The sequence below is a fragment of the Phoca vitulina genome, unplaced genomic scaffold (assembly GCF_004348235.1).
Source record: "Phoca vitulina isolate PV1807 unplaced genomic scaffold, GSC_HSeal_1.0 scaffold9, whole genome shotgun sequence".
NCBI lineage: Eukaryota > Metazoa > Chordata > Mammalia > Carnivora > Phocidae > Phoca > Phoca vitulina.
In genome coordinates this window covers 9764418-9784595 of record NW_022589712.1, presented here as the reverse complement: position 1 = coordinate 9784595, position 20178 = coordinate 9764418, and the positions used below count along the sequence as shown (strand labels likewise).

Sequence of the window (20178 nt, the reverse complement as noted above, 5' to 3'; positions counted from 1 at the left end):
CACACACACACACACACACACACACACACACACACACACACACAGGAGGATTCCTGGTAACATAACTTTGACCGTGTAAAGTTAATCTGCTTGTGTTTTTTAATCCTATGTAATAAACCAAAAGAGGTTAATTATTGAGCAGGGGTTTTTTAAATCCCTTTTAATTATATCTGCCTTTTCCTTTTTGAATCATACTGGGTTAAAAAAGGTTTCTCTTATGCAAGAAGGGGTCCTGACACTGGTTGTGAGGCCCCTAGAAGTCCTTACTGGGAGGTTCCCCACCCCCACAGCCTCTCTGTGCCCGGGACAGTGAAGGACAAAAGGCCCCTGGCCCTGCAAGCTCTCAGCTGGGGATGGAGCCTGGCACCGCGGGCAGGCTTCATGAATGAGCTTTCATTGTGCACCAAAGGAGCTGCAGAAAACGAGAGAGAGAGAGAGAAACCTTAAATATTTAGGTTTGTGACATTTAGGAGACAGTCACAAAAATGTAAACTTTTGTAGTCTGCATAGTAATTTGGTTGTTTACCAGAGTGTCCAGAAAACAAAGATCTAGCGTGTAAGTGGAAACTTCGACATCTGAAGGCAGGTTCCGTAACTGTATCATTGACCGTGTGCTGGCCGCCATGTTTTTACTCAGTGTTCCACTGTTGCCATGGTATTCTCTCGTGTGTGTTCAGAATGATGGTAGGCCAGCCCCACACTCCTGTCTGTGCACGTGTCCTCTTTCAGCAAAACAGTGCGGAAAATGTCAGTCTCCAACAGCAAATTCTTGAAAGGGAGTTGTGATCAGTGTGCTTGCTGCATAGTGTGAATTGTGTGTTGGAAGCAGTTGGTTTTGGCCTGAGTTTCCAGAAGGAATTCCCTTAAGCATTTTTATCCCTCACAGCGTGCGGTCCCTGGGCTCTCTGTGTAGTAACCGCTGCCGCTGTGCGGTTGCGTCTCATGTATTAGAATCGAGATTGCATTTATTCGACGTGAGAAGAGCGTTGAAGGGCAACTTCTGAAACTCCGATCATGTTGATTTGATAGATAATCTCAAGCTTAAGTGAGGTTTAATTATCAATGACATTGTGACTCAAAATAGAGAGCCATGCATTTTAATCACTGTCCTTGTTAGAAGTAACAGTTTTATGAGAAAGTAACCCTTAAATACTAAAATTCCCATACTTGTTCATGCAGCAAACATGAATTGAGTACCTATTATATACTAAGGACTTACTCCAGTTACTTGGCTCCAAGAATGGCTGTGACATCTGTGTCCTCAGGGCAGGCCTGGGCACATAGCCCCAGCTGCGGTCCCGCACTGGCTTTATCATGGAGGCGCGGACGGTCTGGTTTACACACGGCGGACCCGCAGCGGGTGGGATCCGGGCGGTGTGCTCGGCAGCGGGGGCTCGGGAGTGCACGGGTGTCCGAGAACACGGGGCCTAGGCAAGCACGACCCCCACCCCACCTGACTCCTGCTCTGGAAATGCTGCTGCTGAGAGAGGCACCGGCCGTGCCAGAAAGAAAGGGGGCTTCCTGCCGGCTGGGGGCGCCGCCTGTGGCAGCACCATCTGGGGTTTGGGGAGGGCTCCCTGGCTGGTTGGTGCTGGAGGAGACTAGAAGCTCAGCGCGGCTAAAGTCTGAAATGCTTGCAATGTCTGACTCATAAGAGATGGCAGCAGTAGCATGCCGTGGGTCCTAGTGGGACTGGTAGCTCAAGATTGTCTTGTTTCTTCACCAGATTGCAGAAAAGCTGAGGCAGGCCCTCGGCCGCTTCCCGGTTATGTAGAACACACCGGAACACGAAGAGAACTCCGAAGTGCTTCTTTCTGACTTTGGGCAATGCAATCTTATTTTTTTTCCCCCTTCATCAAAAACAAAAAGGAACGAAAGAACGAAAACCAAAAAGAAATAGAGTTGCAAAAAACTGCGTCTGTTTTATTAACCAACCTAAATGCATCGGTTACGTAGGGATAGTCGCCTTTGGTTCGTTTCCACCTCCATTATTTAAAACAATGGAAATTGTCTCTATTTTTGGAAAGTACTTAAAGTTATCAGAATTTTGAATGGAAAATTAGGGGTTTCCCCCACTGATATTTTACATAAAATTGTAATTTTTACGTCGTCCATGATCTTCTGGGTCTTACCCAATGTCGGATAATTACTAATTGCTTTCTTAAAAATATGAAATATACCAGAATAAAAAATACATATGTTTGTATATTTTTATAACTCTTTTCAGTCCGGTGGGATTCCTGTCTATTTAGGAAAATCTACATGCCTTTCAGTGACATATTTACGACTCCCGTGCTTCTGTTTCCAGGAGGGAGGAAGCAAAGAGGGGCTCCTGGGAATTCTGGCGCCGTCACGGTGGCTCGGGGCGAGGGGGTGCTCACGTGTGCCATCAGAGCACGCGGCTTGGCAAAAACTGAGGATCCCATTCACTGCCCCTGCTTCCCTCAGGAACGTTGCTGAGTGTCCCCTTCCACGAGGAGGGCTTCCTTCCCAAGCCTGGTTAAGGCATGGTTCTTGCCAGACGGAGTATGTTGAAAACATTGGGGGTATTTGTACAATGTTCCGGCTCTGCTCCCAGGGATGGCGCCGCTGCGCTGAGTCCTGTGCTCAGGAAGGAGTGCTCCCCCAGAGCTTCACCCCGAATTGGAGTCTTCAGCTCTTCAGTCAGAGGTAATGAGACATGTTTGTGAGGGCCGTCATTTGCCGCTTGATTTGGATGGTAGACAAGCAGGCTGGGGGTGTTACCTGAAAAGATGAAAAGCACAGCTTAGTAGACCTCTCCGTCCCCCCAGATGGAAAAGTTTAGGGACTGATAAGGGTGACAACCTGGATAATGCCCAGTAATCCCGGGAGCTTCTGTGTGTAAGAAGTACAGAGTGATGTTCTTCCTGACTGCATCCGAAACTTCAGATGGGATTTTTGTGATCACTAGGACTCCAGTTAACGGCATAAAGCAAAACCTAATCTTCGCAGACTGTCAGCTTTAAATCTGAACACTCACAGACACAATCTTCCTCCTGCAGACGAGCGTGTCCGTCCTCCACAGTTGCCTTACGACATTATCCCCACTGCTTTCATTTTCCTGACCTAGTGATTATAGTATAGAAAATGGAAAGTTTGGGCCAGCACAAATAAAATGAAACCAAAAAATAAGTAGAAGAGGAAATCAAATGAACATGAATATGAGAATTTCTTGTTCTTTAATATCACGGGTTTTGTTAATGTTTTATAAGTAATTTTCCCTACCTGATTTTTCTTTTATAAAATGTCATAGAGCAATGTTTATGATATAGCCATTTAATATATGTACAAATTGTAAAGAATATGTATAAATGTTTAAACAAATGTAAGAGCATGTAGAAGCCAACATATAAATAAATTGTTAAAAAACCTGTACAGTAAATTCTGAAAGCACTTTTTCAAAACACTTTTTAGTGTTTGTGTGATTTATTTTCTTTCTTCCTTTCTTCCTTTTCTTTCTTTCTTTCTTTTTTTTTGGATAATTGCTTCTTGCCTCCAGCTCCTAAAAATAGTCCAGGTAATGAATTTCTCCCCCAAACCTAGTTCTCCTGATAATGAATTAATAATTTAATTCCTTAAGTCAGAGTCACTGATCCTGGAAGCATGTCCTAATCACCAGAGAGCTGTAAGAAACAGATACTGGTGCTGATGCCAAGTGTGTTAGGGATCCATAGAGAAACAACCGGGTGCGTGTGCATGCGTGTGCACACGCACTTTAAGTGATGTTTGCTCTTCTCCATATCCTGTAACTTAATTCTGTGGTGTAAAAATCTCATGTTACAAGATAAGAGAATAAGAGGGGAAAGAAATCAGATATTTGCTTTTACACACATGCACACAGGTATTCAAACAAAATGAGAAAACATGACAGTTAAAATCCTTTTATTGGGCCCTCAGCAGTGGCCGGGGCCGGGTCAGCCTTGGTGAGCGAAGTGCCCGCTGCTGAGCCCACGCATAACCTCCATCCCTGCTGCCGTGGCACTTTGTTCGTGAGCCCACTGGGACATGACAGGGGCGGCTGGGGAAAGAGGCTGACCGGTGTCCACAGAACGGGCCATCCTATCCACTTGATTATTAAAATCCTCTTCTGCGGAGGTCACCTTTGGTGGGCATTTTTGGGACACCGAGATCTTCACTTTTTTGAGGACAGGTCTGTCCACATTCCTGTCCCCCAAATTTCTTTCTCACCAGTTGTCCAGTCCTGTTCCTTTCAGGTATCTGACCATCCATCAGCCAGAGCATGGCCACAGCCCAGGAATGGATAGATACCCGCCCAGGAGGCCATTTCTCCTTCCGAGCAACGTGAGCGGCCGGGCGCACTGCTCGACGTTCTGCCCACGGGGAGGATGTCCCTCGACCGTGTCCTTCAGGCATGTCCCGGGGAGGGGTTGTGGTGCTGCACCTGTCTGCTTCCGGGTGGCGTCTACATCCGTGCAGAACCACCTGTAACCCAGGCCTGAGTCTTCTCTTCCTCCGTCAGCTGATCTTCGACAGCTCCCCAAGCAGCCGTAGGTCAGGCTGGGAGAGAGAAGACGGTGTAGCAGGAGTGGGGACCGTGGGCGTTTGGGCCACTTGTCCCTATGGGGCCTGCTCGGGCCTGATCACGTATGTACCACTTCCGTTTGATGATGGAGTGCTGCCGTGCGTCCCCGACTTCATGGCCCGATGGGTCAGATGGCACCCAGTTCACGAGGGGCAGCTCAGGTCTCGCCGTAACTTGGGGGCCCATGGGTAAGCGTTTAGTCTCTCCTGAGGCCCAGTAGCAAACAAGAGCTGTTTCTCACAGGGGAGTCGTTCTCTGGGTGGGGATAGCAAGGCTTGGCTCCCAAATCCTAAGGGCTCGCGTTATCACTCAGCCCTGCCGAAGGCTCCAGACGGCATCCCTGTCTGCTCGGACACTGCAGGTGCTGTTGGCTGCCCTGGATCCGACGGCCGCAGCCTGAGAGCAAAGCAGCCTGGACCTGCTGGGAAGCCTTCTCTTGTTCTGGGCCCCACACCAAGTATCTGCACACCCCGTGGCCTCGTCAAGTTGATGATACCTCCCATGGGTTCTGATTTAATTGATCTGAGGAAGGGGCCAGGAAAATGAAGAAGGAACCTAAGGGAAAAAAATGGCAGGAGGTACTCAGAAAAATGGTAGCTGACTGCGAGCCGGGAAAAGTAACAGGAATTTGAAAGTGAAAAATTACCCGTTGCGTGTTGATACTTAGAAAATTCTCCTTCAAGTGGCAACATTTTAATGACCTACTGTATATTTCGTTCCCTATGGATTCAAACACATCATGTGGTTCTTAGAGGATATGTTGATTTCTTATTTTATTTGTACCAACCTTTATCACAGAAGAGCTCTAATTACAGAATAATTTATAATATTAACAAATCTCGACCCTGTAAAAATCAGTATTTGGAGAGGAGAGGTAAAGGCACGGTGGAAGAATGGGGTCAGTCTCCTTGCCGAGACGGTCCACACAGGCCTCCCCTGCAGCGGGCAGAGGGCCCCAGCCCTCCCCCGGGAGCAGACGGAACAGCGGGACCGAGCAGGTGCCCTATGACACACACACTTAGCAGAAGAAACACGCATCAAGCCCGGAGCAAAGTAAGATATCCCCAAGTAAAGAAATATGCCCCTACTTGTGTGTCTTAATTTTTTCAACCTATTTGATTTAAAATTCTTTTCTCCAAGAAAGTAGAATTTGAGTTCCTTTGGCAAGGGGGGCACTTTTCCATGGGTCTCTTGCACTCTGCCTGGCTTGGCCCGCTGTGCCAAGAAAGAAGAGCCTGGACTGCTTTAGACCCGGGCCATTTCTCAGGGCTGTTTCCAGCAAGCATCCTTGATGGATGACCTAACGTCTTCTTCCCGGAAGAAAAGCAGCCTTGCTTACTGCTCGCTGTGAAAGCTTCAGGCTCCTCTCCTGTAAGACAACCCACTCACTCCATGTGCACGCGTCCCTCGGGGGTCTTCCGACCCCCACTGTCCCCCAGGGGCTTGCAGGTCAGGGAGAAGATGAAGCTCGTGCTGTTTGGGGCACCACGGGTAATAAAGTCTGTGGTCTGCCTCACTGAAGCCTCCTGCCAGTGTCCGTGACACAGTAACATTTATTTGCTCATAAATAGAACAAAATCAAATCCCAGACCCAGCCGTTACTTTTGTAAGAAAACATTTCTAAAACAAAAAGAATAAGAAAATGAATAAAACCACCAAAAATATAGACCGTGAAAGGATGAGGAATAATCTGTCACACTCCACCAGCAAACAATATAAAAGAACAGGAGAACAAATCGAAGTTTAAGCAAAGCAGAAAGGAGATTTTTTTCCCCCAGCTTTATTGAGCTATAACTGACATGTCATATTGTATGAATTTAAGTGGACGGTGTGATGGTTTGATACATGACTCTTATTTGCAAATGACCACAATAAGGTTTGTGAACATACCCATGCCCTCACGTAGTTATAATTTCGTGTGTGTGTGGCGAGAAGCTTTAAGATCTACTCTGTTAGCAACTTTCAAATATATTGTCAACAGTAGCCGCCGTGCTGTACGAGAATATCTGAATGCCGTTGGCAATTCAAAGGACCACGGTGAGCCAGTTGGAAGGCCGTGAAACCTCTGGGGAGAAGACCGTTAGGCTTTTCAGTCAACAGTAAGTTCAGAGGTCTGCAGGTGGAAGTACATGTCCACATCTTAGGCCAAAACAAAAAGTTCAATGAAGCAATCGGTCCGCAGGATTTGCAGAGGTCTGTGGGCGGAGAGAGAGAGAGACCGGTAAGGTGTGTAACTTGGGCTGGGCAAGACCAGCTGCTTGAAGATGTGAAGTAGTGTTCTGATAAAGGCTGAAGACTTCCCACCCAGCCCACGGCTCATGGCTGGGAGCTGCCCTGCAGAGGGAGCGCCTGGAGCAGAGTCGGGGAAGCCCAGGAAGTGGGGTTGGTGGTGAGTCATTCATTCTGGAGAAAAGCCACTGACTTTCTGAAAGTAATGTTGGTTTACCAGCAAGCTGGAGTCACGCGCTTCTCCCCGGGGTATAAAGTGACATCACAGCATGTGGTGAACGTGAACACAGCCCCCTCGGCTGTTCTGCAGTGGTCCTCAGCCAGAGGTAATGGTGCCTACAGAACACATTTCCTGAGGCTGGTCTTGTCGTCTGGTGGGTAGAAGTCAGAGATGCTTTGAACATTCTCCAATGTAGAGAACAGCCCTCGAAATAAAAAATTATCCACCCAAAATGTCCAGAGTACCCAAACTGAGAAACCCTACTTTAAAACAAACAGAGAAGGGGTGCCTGGGTGGCTCAGCCGGTTAAGCATCTTGAGTCTTGGTTTCAGCTCAGGTCACGATCTCATGGGTCGTGGGATCAAGCTCCGAGCTGGGCTCTGCACTCAGCAGGGAATCTGCTTGAAGACTCTCTTCCCCGTCCCTCTCCCCAACTCTCATTCAAGCTCTCTCGCTCGCTCTCTCCCTCTCTCAAATAAAATAAATCTTTAAAAAAAAACATAAAGTGAACAGACAATTGCTCTTTGCCTGGGGACCAATAGATGGTTTCAGGTACATACCGAAGGTGCTCAATAAATGCATGTGGACGAGAATCAAGGCTATTATCAGTAAAATCTAAAAGAGCCCAGGGTAGTTGGGGAATAGAGGCAACAGGGGCCACACTAAGGCTAAAACCGCAACACTTGAACCAGGGAACAGAGCAAAGCTAACAGTGAGTTTTGCTAGTGGTTCTTCGGGGGGATGTTCATGAGTGATCTTTATCATAAAATTATATTTTTCCGAGCTTTTTTAAATTGAGCTTGTATTGTAATTCAAAAAAGTGTTTAAGCTCTCGGAACAATTTCGTTTCGCATGTTAGTACCAACTCTGTTCCCTGCCTACTCGTTAGTACCCGCAGTGCACTGGACAGACTCCCTGTCCAGCACACGGACCTCAGCGCATGCTGTTCGCTTCAGCCCTGGCACGGATGATCAGCCCGCTAAGGTGTGAAGACCGTCCTTCCCCTGGAGAAACCCTTGGTAGCATAAAGAGACCTGAATTGTGAGTTGGAGCCCGGGACTCTGGTCCCAAGTGTGACGCCAGCGTCTGTCACCTTTAACAAGTCTTGCACGCTCTCTGCCTCAGTCTCCTCCTGCACAAAGTGCCAAGACGAGAGCAGACTTGTCCCAAAGCCCTTCCCAGCACTGGGAATGTCCGTGAGTCACTTAGGGAAGAGCAGGGCGGGGGCCCCAGGCCCATGGCCTCCTGGCTTCAGCTGGGGGGCAGCGCCTCTCTGGGACAGCCACCCCAAGTGACCCCTCTGGGGACAGTGCCAGTGGGCTTCAGGGCAAGGCCGGGGTGTGTCCAGGAACCTTCTGCTTCCATCACCTGGTGGCCCCGCCGATTCAAAAGCCGCACGTGGCCACCAGTTTCACCAGCTGCTCCAGGCACATCTCACCGGGCGGGAGACAAAGGGGAGCCTCCCAGCAGATGCGATCCAGGGTGAACGTCGGGACACCCCCTTTCTGCTCCAAACCTTCTTGACCTCAGAGCAGTCAGCAAGCACGAGCTCACTCCGCCGCAGTCACGAGGTGGGGCATGGCTGCCCACGCTCTCTTCCAGAATAGTCACTGGCCTGTTGTCACGCACGGGGACGGCAAAGTCCAGGAGTGGCACCCCTCTGCTCCAGGCCTGTCCAGCCCCTTCCACATCTGGAGAGCATTCCCGGATTCCCTTTGCCTTGGCGAACCCTGGTCCTTCACAAATGATGGCGGAGCTCCAGAATCTTCCCACTTCCCAGAGTTGGTGTTGGCTAAGTTACAGGCAGGGAGACCGGTTCTCCCCAGAGGGAGGCCATTCCATCCTGGAGCTGGAGGCAGACTGCTTCTCACCGCTTCTCACCCCCAGTTTGCCTGCTCCGGGTTACTTTTCTTAATTGATTCCGTTCTCTGATTGGCACCCGTCTATTTTTGGCAGTCAGACATTAATAATGGTTTTCTATTTTGTTCCTTAGCCATCAGAACATAAATAATTTTCCAGTGAAGATGGGAAAGAAAGGGTGGTTAATACTAGAAAAGTTAGGGGTGCAGGGCTACCTAGAATCACACGTAGATAGCAGCCCTGTGCTGGTGACCCCACTTGCCGGTTCCCTCCCACGTGGGTAAGGAAACCGCCTCAGGCTAAGTTCAATTCCCTACTTCATTTAATACATGTTGGCTGGTAGGGTTATGGATTCACCTGGACCTCAGCCGGATCCTGCCGAGAGCAAGATGGGGTCACTCCTGCCAGGCGGGGTCCTGTGTCCAGCAATGACGCAGGTAGCAAAGGACTGCAGCTCCCAGATTTCACAGGGACCAGCACCAGCTGACGACGCCCCGGACTGACAAGCAGCAGAAGCAGGGGAGGTCTGCGGGCCCCAGACCGATTCAGTCCCTTTAAAAGGGGACGGTTTTTGCAGCTGTCGGACTCTTCAGACCCTGGCCACTTTAAAAAGGCAGCTCTGCCCGATTGATCTCGAAACAGAACTGAGATCCTTTCTTCATGGCTTGAACATAATAAACAGTAAGTGCCGAGAGCTGACCCGGACTGGACCGGGGCCTCATCTCAACTACGCGCCCACGGATCGCGAGTTTGGTTCGTTAACTCTTGTTACTTGTGTTAACTAGTAGTTCGTTAACTCGTGTTACTTGTGTTAACTAGTAGTTTGTTAACTACGTGTTACTTCCTACCCTCTGTGTTACCTTTTTCTTTTTTTTTTTTTATTTATTTGAGAGAGAGCGTGCACATGAATGAGGGAGCAGCAGGGGCCAGAGGGAGAAGCAGGCTCCCCACCGAGCAGGGAGCTCAATCCCAGGACCCTGAGATCACCACCTGAGCCACAGGCAGACGCCCAACCGACTGAGCCACCCGGCGCCCCTGGGCTCAGTTTTAAACCGAGTAACGTTTTTTCTTGCTCTCTTCTGCAAACCTCCCCTCCTTCCTTCTTAGCCTTTTGTTTCAGGAACCTGGGACCCCCACCCCTCCCCGAAAAACATGCGAGGCTGGCAGCAAGTACACGACTCCTGTTGAAACCGGCTAGATCCTGTATTTCCATATAAAACCCCCCAGCCCCTTTGCGGGGCAGGGGTCGCAGTTCTGAGGGCCTTAACCTGCTGCGGCCTCCTTTGTCGGGCAAAGCAATACAGCTAGTGTTCCTCTTTATTCCCAAACTCTTTGTGTTATAGTTCAGCTGCGAAGCCGGAGGTGGATTTTGGACAACACCTGCAGGAGGCGGTACATAGTTTACTACGTCGTGGCTCTCGCCTTCCTCTGGGCCCACTGGTGCACCACGCGTCCCCATCTCCATAAAATCAGGTGTCACGTGTGCCTTGCTCCGGCCAAAGCGCAATGTGTGCACTTGCAGGGGGACGCACGGGATTGTGGGTGCGCATCTCTCTGGCTCTTCGCGGCCCAGGCTGACGAGGGGAGGAGGTGCTGAAGGGTTCGAGCAGCTTAGAACACTGAGCCAACACACGGAGGGGAGGTGGCCTGGGGAGCTGCTCCCCCTACCCTGCCCCAAATTTTCATGAGCAAGAAATAACCCCTGCCACTCTGAGCCACTGACTTGGAGTTGTGTCTTAGGTAACACAAGCTACCCCACATCCCCCCGACCCATGTAGCCGCTCATTACTGAGCCGGAGCGTGAATTCATCCCTAGCCCTAAACAGGTGTCTGGAAATACGCTGGCTTAATGAAGCAGATGTAGTTGAAAATGGGCCATTTGGAAAACTCTCAACCCACCTCAGAATGAAGAGCAGGAAGAAGCAAAACAAAACAAAAATTTATAAAAGCAAATAAACCACTTTTGTGAGATTGAGTTCTTTTGTTGATGTGTTGAAATCACTCCAGACAGATCGATCGATCCATTGTAATTCAGAAGGGTTTGTTCTTCCTGCACCAACATCTAAACAGAATGGAAAATGAGTTCCCGTAAACCGTAGGCATATACCTACAATGGCAGAAGTATTGGCCCCCTTCACCCTCCCTGGGGAATTAAGGTTTTTCTTGAGGAGCCCTCTGTTCTTTTTTTCTTTTTCTTTTTAAAGATTTATTTATTTATTTATTTGAGAGAGAGAATGAGATAGAGCATGAGAGGGGGGAGGGTCAGAGGGAGAAGCTGACTCCCTGCGGAGCAAGGAGCCCGAGGTGGAACTCGATCCCTGGACTCCAGGATCATGACCTGAGCCGAAGGCAGTCGCTTAACCGGCTGAGCCACCCAGGGGCCTGAGGAGCCCTCTGTTCTTGATCCTCTTCTTTGGGATAATAGTAACTGCATCTTTCTAGTGCCTTGGATGTGTCTTTGTAGTTAAGATTTACTTCCCACCATCTTTGGAGGTACTTCTGTGAGCAGCTTTTTCTAATTTGCTTCTGAAATAGGAATTCTTGGCCTTGTGGTCCACATAATACCAGGTGTGTGTATCAGTGAATTGTAGCCGGGGCGCAGGGGTGCGGGAGCGTCTGGCTCCGGGGATCCCAGACAGACCAGGGCTGGCCACTCGCCACAGACAAAACCCAAAGGCAGAGAAACAACTGGGCGGCGGCACAGGAAAGGGATTTATTCTAGCGAGACCAACGCCGGGAAGACAGCGGACTAGCGTCTCAAAGACGGTCTCCAAAGTGCTCCAAGTACTTCCAGGTTTATATAAGGAGAATGTGGGGCGAAGGCGGGTGGGCATGTGCAGGTGGGCCGTGAAGGTCAAGTCCATCGTTGTCGTGGAGTCAATCACGGCCAGGGTCTTGCTGGCTCAGGGCAGGCCGTGTTGCTTGAAGGGTGGTTTCGGTTCCCATCAGGGGAGGCTTCCCCGACAGGGTCTCCCGTCTGAGCCGAGAGACCAGCCAGAAAGGAGAACCCAACGGGAAAGTTTGAGGTCAAAAGGGAGGCAGCCGATACCCTCTTTCAGAACCACATCCGATTGTAGGGGTATTATTCATGTGCATATTTTGCATTTTTCGCAGTTGGGGAGCCACCGCTGATTTCTAACGTTTCTGCGGAAAGGGATTTATACTTTTCATTATCTTTTGAAAGGTATGGGTGACTCAGTTAAGGATCCAGAGCTACTGCTTTCAAGACAGAGTCAATTTCCTCATCTAACCAGACTTGTTCACATTTCATCCGCCACATCCTGGTCTCGTTTTTCTTTTCCTTATAACACACGGACTGAAGGAATGTCATGAAGAGGGAGGGGTGGCTAATCTCTCAAGTGGACGGGGGGTAGTTCCCACGAGGTCCTCAAAGCTTCCAGCGGGTTCCCCCGGTCAGCAGTCCAAGCGAGACCCAGTATTTCAGTCCATGCGGTCACTGTGGAAAGCACCAGGGGCTCTGGACGCCCAGAGCCTCTGCGGTAAGTGGTAACGGATGGCAGAGTGAAGAGCTGCTCTCCCCCTTTGGCCAAAGGAGGGGAGAAGGGGAAAGGAGCTGAGCCTGGAGGAGGAAGGAGAGAATCCTGCTATGGAGGTGTGTTTCTTTTCAGAGCTGGCGGCCCTGTGTGCGGAGTGTGAGATTTTTGTAGGAAGGGTTTTGGAAAGAAGAGGGAAAGTTGTGGCAGACAGAAGGGAAAGAGAGGGCAGTAAAGAGAGTGAGAAAACCCCTGGCTCTCTCGTCCCTATTATTGTTTCAATAAATCCGTGCAGCCCGGGGGGTGTCCTGGGTGGAAGGCAGGAAGCAGGTGGAGCTTGGAAACCCCTCTCTGACTGCAGATACATTGCTGCCCAGGAGCCTACAGGGGAGCCGGGTGGGGGGTCACCACTGACTGCTAATATAAATATGCTTAGGAGCACAAACTCTGGGGTATTTTTATAGGTCAAAAGCCATGTTTTGGGGCGCCTGGGGGGCACAGTTGGCTGAGCATCCGACTCTTGGTTTTGGCTCAGGTCATGCTCTCAGGGTCCTGGGATCGAGCCCTGCGTCGGGCTCCGCGCTCAGCAGGGAGTCTGCTTGAGGGTTCTCTGTCTCTCCCTCTGCTCCTCCCACTAGTGTGCACGCTCGCGCTAATAAATAAATAAACAAATCTTTAAAAAATATATAAATAAATCTTTAAAAAAAAAAAGAAAAAGCCTTGTCTTTATTGAGAAGCAAACAGAATACCTCCTTTAACAAGGGATCCTTTGGGAAACTCTAGAAATAAGGACCTAAGAGGGGATAGGAGCCAGCTGACCCTGGGTCACAGCTCCCTTTTACTTTCTGTCTTGCTCACGAAGCTGCGACAGATCCTTTCTTAGTTCTCATTGATTCATGTTCGGTTTTGTGGCTGAAACAGTCACGTAGGTTGATCTGAGAAAGGCTGTCGTATTTATTCAGTTGAGGTCAGCTTTGTCTTCCATGCTCCCTGTAGAGACACGTCTGCAAGTACAGTGACAAGGTGACCTCCTGTTTCTAGAGCGATGCTGGAAAGACCCATGATCGGTGCCTTACTCAGCAAACTAGGCCTGCTCAGTTCGTCAGCAGCACAGTGGAAAAACAAGTTCTCTCCAAGAGAGAAAACATGAAATCAGAGGCAGTGTAACCAACAGAAAAAAACACAGGGTGGGAAGTCCGGAGAGCTGGTGTCTGATAGCAAGTCCGTCAGGGCCTCAGTGTCTGGTAGCAAATCAGAAATCATCCCTGTCCTTTCTACTTTGTGATTGCCTTGGGAGGAAAGAAACGACATATGGAAAAAATTAAAATAACATAACTGTTTCTAAGGCAGCAGTAAGTCTTATACCAAAATAACAAGACTGATGATCAGATGCTCGCTGTTCTGGACATGGGAGACACCGCTGGTCAGCCAACCCCAAACCCATTCATTCCCATTCCCTTTTCTCTCTTGTCCATCTCAACCAAAGAGATGGGAAAAGTCCCCATTGTAGCTAATGCCAGCCGTGTGACACAGTTCTGGCCAGAGATTTAAGTGGAAATTTGTTGGGGGCTTCTGGAGAAAGCCTTTTGCCTTTTTCTTATAAAAGAGACAGAGATGCCTTGGATTCCTCTCTTCTTTCTACCTTGAATATCGGTGTGATGGCTGGAGCTGAAGCAGCCATTTCATGATCATGAGGACAGCGGGCCAATATGCTAATGATGCAGTAGGTTGGGTCTGAGGACCCAGAAGGGGCCCAGGAGGACCAGCGAAGAGGGTCCTTGACTTTGTGCAGGATAGAAATCAAATGTGAGCTGAGAAAGTGAAAGCAGAGTTTATTGAATAGCATAAGTGACAGAAAATAGCAGATGGAGTGTCTGGGAGACTTGGAACGGATAAGAAAACAAGTCTCTTCATCGTTTGGGGCTAGGGGCTTATATTGTAAAAGGAGTCTAGGATAAATGTTCCTTCAGGAGTTCAGGATAGGGTCTGACCAAAGGTGACTGACTGAGTAATAGGTGTTATTTTATAAATCACAGAAGGTAGGGGCTGTTGATGCCAGTGTGGGCTGGGGTTTGCTCAAAGCTAATGTCCTGGAACATGTTTGGGATCGAGCTTTTCTTAGATATGATCAGGTTTTGGGAGCCTAGCACAAAAACTCAGAGAATGATTAATTCTCTTTCTTTCCCATTGGAGTGGGAACATAGCTTCTTTGGTTTTCAGTCAGAAATATAGGGGGCCCCTGGGTGGCTCAGTGAGTTCAACTTCTGCCTTTAGCTCAGGTCATGATCTCGGGGTCCTGGGATCGAGCCCCGCATCTGGCTCCCTGCTCCGTGGGGAGCCTGCTTCTCCCTCTCCCTCTGCCATTCCTCTTGCTTGTACGCTCTCTCTCAAATAAATAAAAAAATCTTTAAAATAAATATCTAGAACGTGAATAAATAGGGCCTCAAGGGAAAACAGCAGAGATGGAGCCTTCCTAACATGGAGTCCTTTCAGCTTCCCTACCTCCCTAAGAACTATGGCACAGAAAGAAAGAGCCGAGAGCAGCTATCCTGCCTCTAGATAACCTACCTTGAGAGTCCTGTTCATCTAAGACTTTTAGAGTTGAGTTTTCTGTTGCTTCCAGCCAAAGCCTTCCAAAGTACCCCTGATACATTGGCTACAATATGTTATTACTGGAAGATATAACTAATTTTATTCAAAAGGGAATGACCATGTAATGATCCGAAATTTCACTGTACTTTTCAAAACTAATTGTATGACGAAGCAAAATTTAAGAGCAAATGTTTTAAGAATTTCTATTTCGGGGCGCCTGGGTGGCTCAGTCGGTTAAGTGATGTGACTTTTGGTTTCAGCTCAGGTCATGATCTCGGGGTCCTGGGACTGAGCCCCATGTCGGGTTCCCCACTTATCAGGGAGTCTGCTTATCTTCCTTTCTCCCTTTGCCCTTGCCCCTGCTCACACTCTCTCTCTCTCAAATAAATAAATAAATCTAAAAAAAAAGAATTTCTATTTCAATAATTTTTAAACGTACAGAAAAATAGCATAGTTGTAGATGCATATTTCATTTATATAATTTTTTTAATTTTTTTATTTCATTTTATCTCCATTACAAATTAATATTTTGGAAGTTTTCAAACATGCAGAAAAATACACACATCAAGGAGGTGTATCCTTTCTCACACACCCACAGGAGGGGTCATTACCCAGCCTCCCACGTGCATTCCTCCAGAAATGGGGAACTTACTTGTACACAGGCAGCATTTTTCCTTTTTTGACCCCTAATTGCTCGAAAAATCTTCTGAACGTTGAACTAAAACTTACCCCCCGTAACTTTTTCCCCTGCTCCCTGGAGTGACGATGGTACAGGCATTTTCTCTATCTATGGATCTTAGAACCCACTCAGAAAGGAGGTATTTCAGAGGAGGGTCAAGGATGGAACGGAAACAGGCCTGCCCATCCGCTGAGGTGGGAGCACATTCCAGAGGCCTGAGCCTCCTCCTGAGCGGGACTGTGGCCCTCCCCACTTCCTCCCCCTTCCCCCGACCAGCTATTTGCCTGGCTCTAGTGGGAGGCATAGGAGGGGTGCAGGAGAAAGACCTTGGCTGTCAGAACCATTGAGCTGACAGTGACTGAGCAGCCAGAATCCAGTCCAGATCATCATCCTGCCGCGGGGAGGTGCTCCCTGAGTATGGAATTGAACCGACAGACGCTAGCTGTTTGTGGCATCTGAAAGGCCCCACACCCTGACCTGGGACAGGTGTGCTTTGGGTGGGTGGTTTTTCCAGCTGTGATGCTGGATTCAGGCCCGACTGGCAGCTGGTATACCTGTGTGCGGAGCTTGGCCGTGGCCACAGAAGGGAAGAAAGCTCCCCGGGTCCCCAGAGCCCACAGGTGCCCACACAAGCAGTCTCTGTTTCAACCCATGGAAGCAGCCCATGTTGTTGACCTTCTATAGGAGAAGGAAGGGAGGGAAGGAAGCCGCCCAGGACCTGGGGGCAGAGAGGGCAGGCGCCGCACAAACACGTGGGAGAGCGTCGGAATCACTGGGGCATCTGGATTTGCAGAGCTCACCGCTGTCTGTGCGGGAGCCAGCGGCCGGGCACGCTCCGCTGGGGGAGGTTGAGCTGTGTCTGGGCCGGCTCTGGGGCTCCGAGAGGCCACGCTGCTTGAGGTGAGCTATGAGAAAAAGCAAACAAGGCTGTACCCAGCTCCCTGGACCTCAGGGCTAAGTGCAGCCCTGTGTGTGCAGGTGAGTGTAGACAGATACCGTGGCATATATTCCTTCTTCACAACAATAATAATGAGCCTCCAACCACCCTCCTCTGAAGGCTGCCTGACACCCAACCCGCCGCTTTGGAGCCAGGCCAGCTCTCCAGGGAGCTGAGCCACAGGACAGGAGAGCCCGGGCGGTGGGGGCGGCCGCCGGGTCGCACAGCTGTTTCTGCCCTGAGTGCCGGCAGAGAGCGAGACAGGAACTCACTTCATTTCCTCGCAGCCGGTAAATGTCAGCTCAAGCCGATGGGCAGCCCAGTTTTCCTGGGCTGTGGGCTGCCTATGACAGTGAATACAGAACCACCCTCCTACTGCCCCGATTCCTGTAACTACTCAATGTTTCTCCCGTGTTATCAGTACCTTGTGCATCGGTATTTCGATTCTGGACTCCGGGAATGAAAGACCAAGGCATGTATCATCTGAGCTGCCACAGCAGCCCCATGCCTACTTAAGAGGCTCAGTTTCCCAACCAGCTCCAAGCAGCTGTTCCTACGCCCTCATTCTTCACTCAGCAAGGACTCCTTGAACACCAGGCGCCGGGTGTCCAATAGTAACTGACAGACGCACCCTAGCTTTGCGGAGCCAGTGGGATAGTGGGGGACACGCGGACTGATGGCTAGCACCTCCCTAGTGCCCGCTCCGGCCCAGCACTGTCCCAAACCTTCCGTGCATCTTCCTTCTCGTAAGTCCTTATAAAAGATGAGGCATCTGAGGCACCAGGAAGGGAAGTAAATTGCTCAAGATTGCCCAGCGGGGAGAAAGGGTAGATCCAGGCTTCATACCCAGGCCGTTGGGCTGCATTGTTCTTGCCTTGGACTCCTACGTGATTTTGTCTGTGAAGGCAGCCAAGTCGAGCCCAGATGCGTGAAGGATTCAGAGAGTGAACTGCTAGCAAGGGAAAGGGCAGGGAGACGTGGCGGGGAAATTGTGGGGTCAGAGCTCTGGGAAGGGTGAAGGCTCAAGAAAGAAAGCTGGCCTAGGAGGGAACTTTCTGAGCACCACTAAGGATAAAACCACAATGGACGGGAGCGACGAACTTGGAAAGACAAACTCATTGGTCACCATTGGAGGATGTTAATGGACCAATTCGCGGTCATTATTTGAACGCTAGTAAATAAAGGAAAAGAATCCTATTCTGCCTGTTTTGTTTGTGTGCCCACTGGGTGACATAGAGTCGATGGGAATTTTCTGTTTCTAGAAGAATTTTGGCTACAAATGAAGAAGGAGTGAGAGAACAGAACGTAACTGTTGGCAAGGATTACAGCATGGAGGGCCTGGGGTCGCTACGTCACCAAGAGGAGCAACCAGACGGATGCTTCCTGATGGGAAGCACACACCACACCCACGAGACAGAATCTGCTCAAGCTTCTATATCTTCCACCTCTCCAGCCCCCAGGCTATAGATAGTACAGAGAGCAAAGCAAGCTGCGGATGGCGCCACAGGGACCACACTCAGCAGAGTCCTGTCATCCCCTTAATTATGCTCCACGCCAGCCAGAGCCTCACCAGAGAAGTGTGTCTGGAGTGTTCACCAGGCTTTCAGCAGTGGGGAACCTGGAAGCCAGCCCAAGAAAGCAATGAGTGTGACGAGAGTGATGGAGACCAGGAGGAATGGGGAGCGGTCACAGGAGCCTGGAGGGTTTCGCCGGGGAAGCTAAGGGGGTTCAGAGTCACTGCCTCCCCAAGTTTCCTGTGTGCTTTTAATCCTCTGAAGTCGATAACTCGATCCTCAGGCACACAGAGGGTAAAGCAGGAAGAATCGAGATATAAAGAAGAACCACTGGATCCCCACCCATCTTCTGCAAGTGCTTCCATCGGGGCGGCGGTGACCTGCACCTGGCTGGACCCCAAGGACCAGTCTTCGTCCTACCGGACCCGTTGCAGCCTCTGCCATCTGCTCTTTGAGACGCTTCCTTCCCTTGGACTCCAGGACCCTGTCACTGCCGGGTGTCCTCCCACCTCACGGGCGTCCCCCCACTCAGCGGCACAGGCCAGCTCCCAGCCTCTGGTGGACTCATCCAGGCCCCAGGCTTTAAATGCCATCGGGATGCCCATAGCCTCCGTATTTACATCCCCGCCCAGCCCGCGCCCACGGACAACAGGCTTGTGTGACCTAGCACCCACACGACACCTCCACCTGCACTTGCAATAGGCCATCCCAAAGTCACATGGCCCAGCCACCTCCCTCCGCTGTCCCCATCTGACGGCAATGCCATCTTGCTCTGGCCAAAAGCGTGGGGTTGTCCAAACTCCTGTCTTTTCCCCCATATTCTTACCTGCTCTAACACCAAAACCCATTGGCTCACCCTTCAAAAGCCTACGCAGGATAGGACCGTTTCTCTCCACCCCGCTCCCACCCTCCTCGGGGCACCACCAGCAATGGCCTCCCTCTCTGCTCCCTGCTCTCCCTCCCTCTGCCCTGCACTCAGGTTTCAACATCCCAGACCCTGGGATGGTCTGATGAAAACCGTACCTGAGCATGTCGCTGCTCTGCTCCCACCTCTCAGAGCGAAAGTCAGGGTCACCGGGGCCCACGTCCCCTCCCCCGTCCAGGCACTCCCTCCTCAGGGGTTTGCACTGGCTGTTCCTGGCACCAGAAATGCCCTTCCTGAGACACCTGCGGGGCTCATTCCCTCGATGACGTCAGTTCCTAACTCTGACGTCACTTCTCAACGAGGCCCCCACTGACCCCCGTTTAAAACTGCCCCCCCAGCACTCTCCTGTCCTCTGAAGCACTATCACCACCTAGCATGTTATGCATTTTGTTTGTCTGATGTCCCCTCTGTGACAGGGACTTTGTGTGCTGCGGCGGTTTCCCCAGTGTCTAGAACAATCCTTGGCGCACAGTAGATGCTCAGAAAATATTTGTTCACTAAATTCATCAGCCGGGGTAAGAATCACTGCAATGGACGACCACAGAGCTGCGAATCCCCCGCCCTCACAGGACGACAGGGTACTAAGAGGATTCATTTCTTCACTGGACTGGCTTCTCTGGCTCCCACGAGGAATCAGGCACCGTTCTTGGACCGGGGATATGCCTGGAACAAATTGGACGAAAGTACCCCTGCTCGGCGAGCTTATAACACAGTGGGAGGAGGGTGACAGACACAAGTAAGTAAATAAACAAACGGTTTCTTAGAGAGGGACGCATGCTAAGGAGAAAATTTGAGCAGGGAAGAAGACTATCTCGTGAGAGTGTATTCGTTGGCTCGGCCACTCGAACAAACTTCCACAGACGGTGGGCTTAAACAACAGAAGTTTATTTCTCAAGGTTCCTGAGGCTGAAAGTCGGAGATCAGTGTTGGCAAGTCTGCGTCTTCTCCCTGTGGCTTCACTTGGTCTTCCCTCTGTGCGGGTCTGTGGCCTAATCTCCTCTTTTTATAGGGACACAGATTGGATTAGGGCCCACCCATGTGACCTCATTTTAGCTGAATCGCCTCTTTAAAGGGCCCGTCTCCAAACACAGTCACATGGTGAATGTGAATTTGGAGTGACACAATTCAGCGCATGACGGCAGGTTAGGTGGGTGGGGGACATTT

General features: G+C 50.1%; 1 protein-coding gene across 5 annotated transcripts in view; it reads left to right on the top strand.

Annotated features, from left to right (window-relative positions):
• The window catches only part of SNX9 (sorting nexin 9), a 75756-nt gene extending 72331 nt beyond the window's left edge, over positions 1-3425 (top strand). For all 5 annotated transcript variants that reach the window (XM_032407574.1, XM_032407573.1, XM_032407577.1 and 2 more), the window contains one exon: positions 1727-3425. In XM_032407574.1, coding sequence (XP_032263465.1) covers positions 1727-1774 — 48 coding nt within the window. In that variant the 3' untranslated portion in view covers positions 1775-3425. The remainder of the gene's footprint in view (positions 1-1726) is intronic.
• Positions 3426-20178: the final 16753 nt, after the last annotated feature.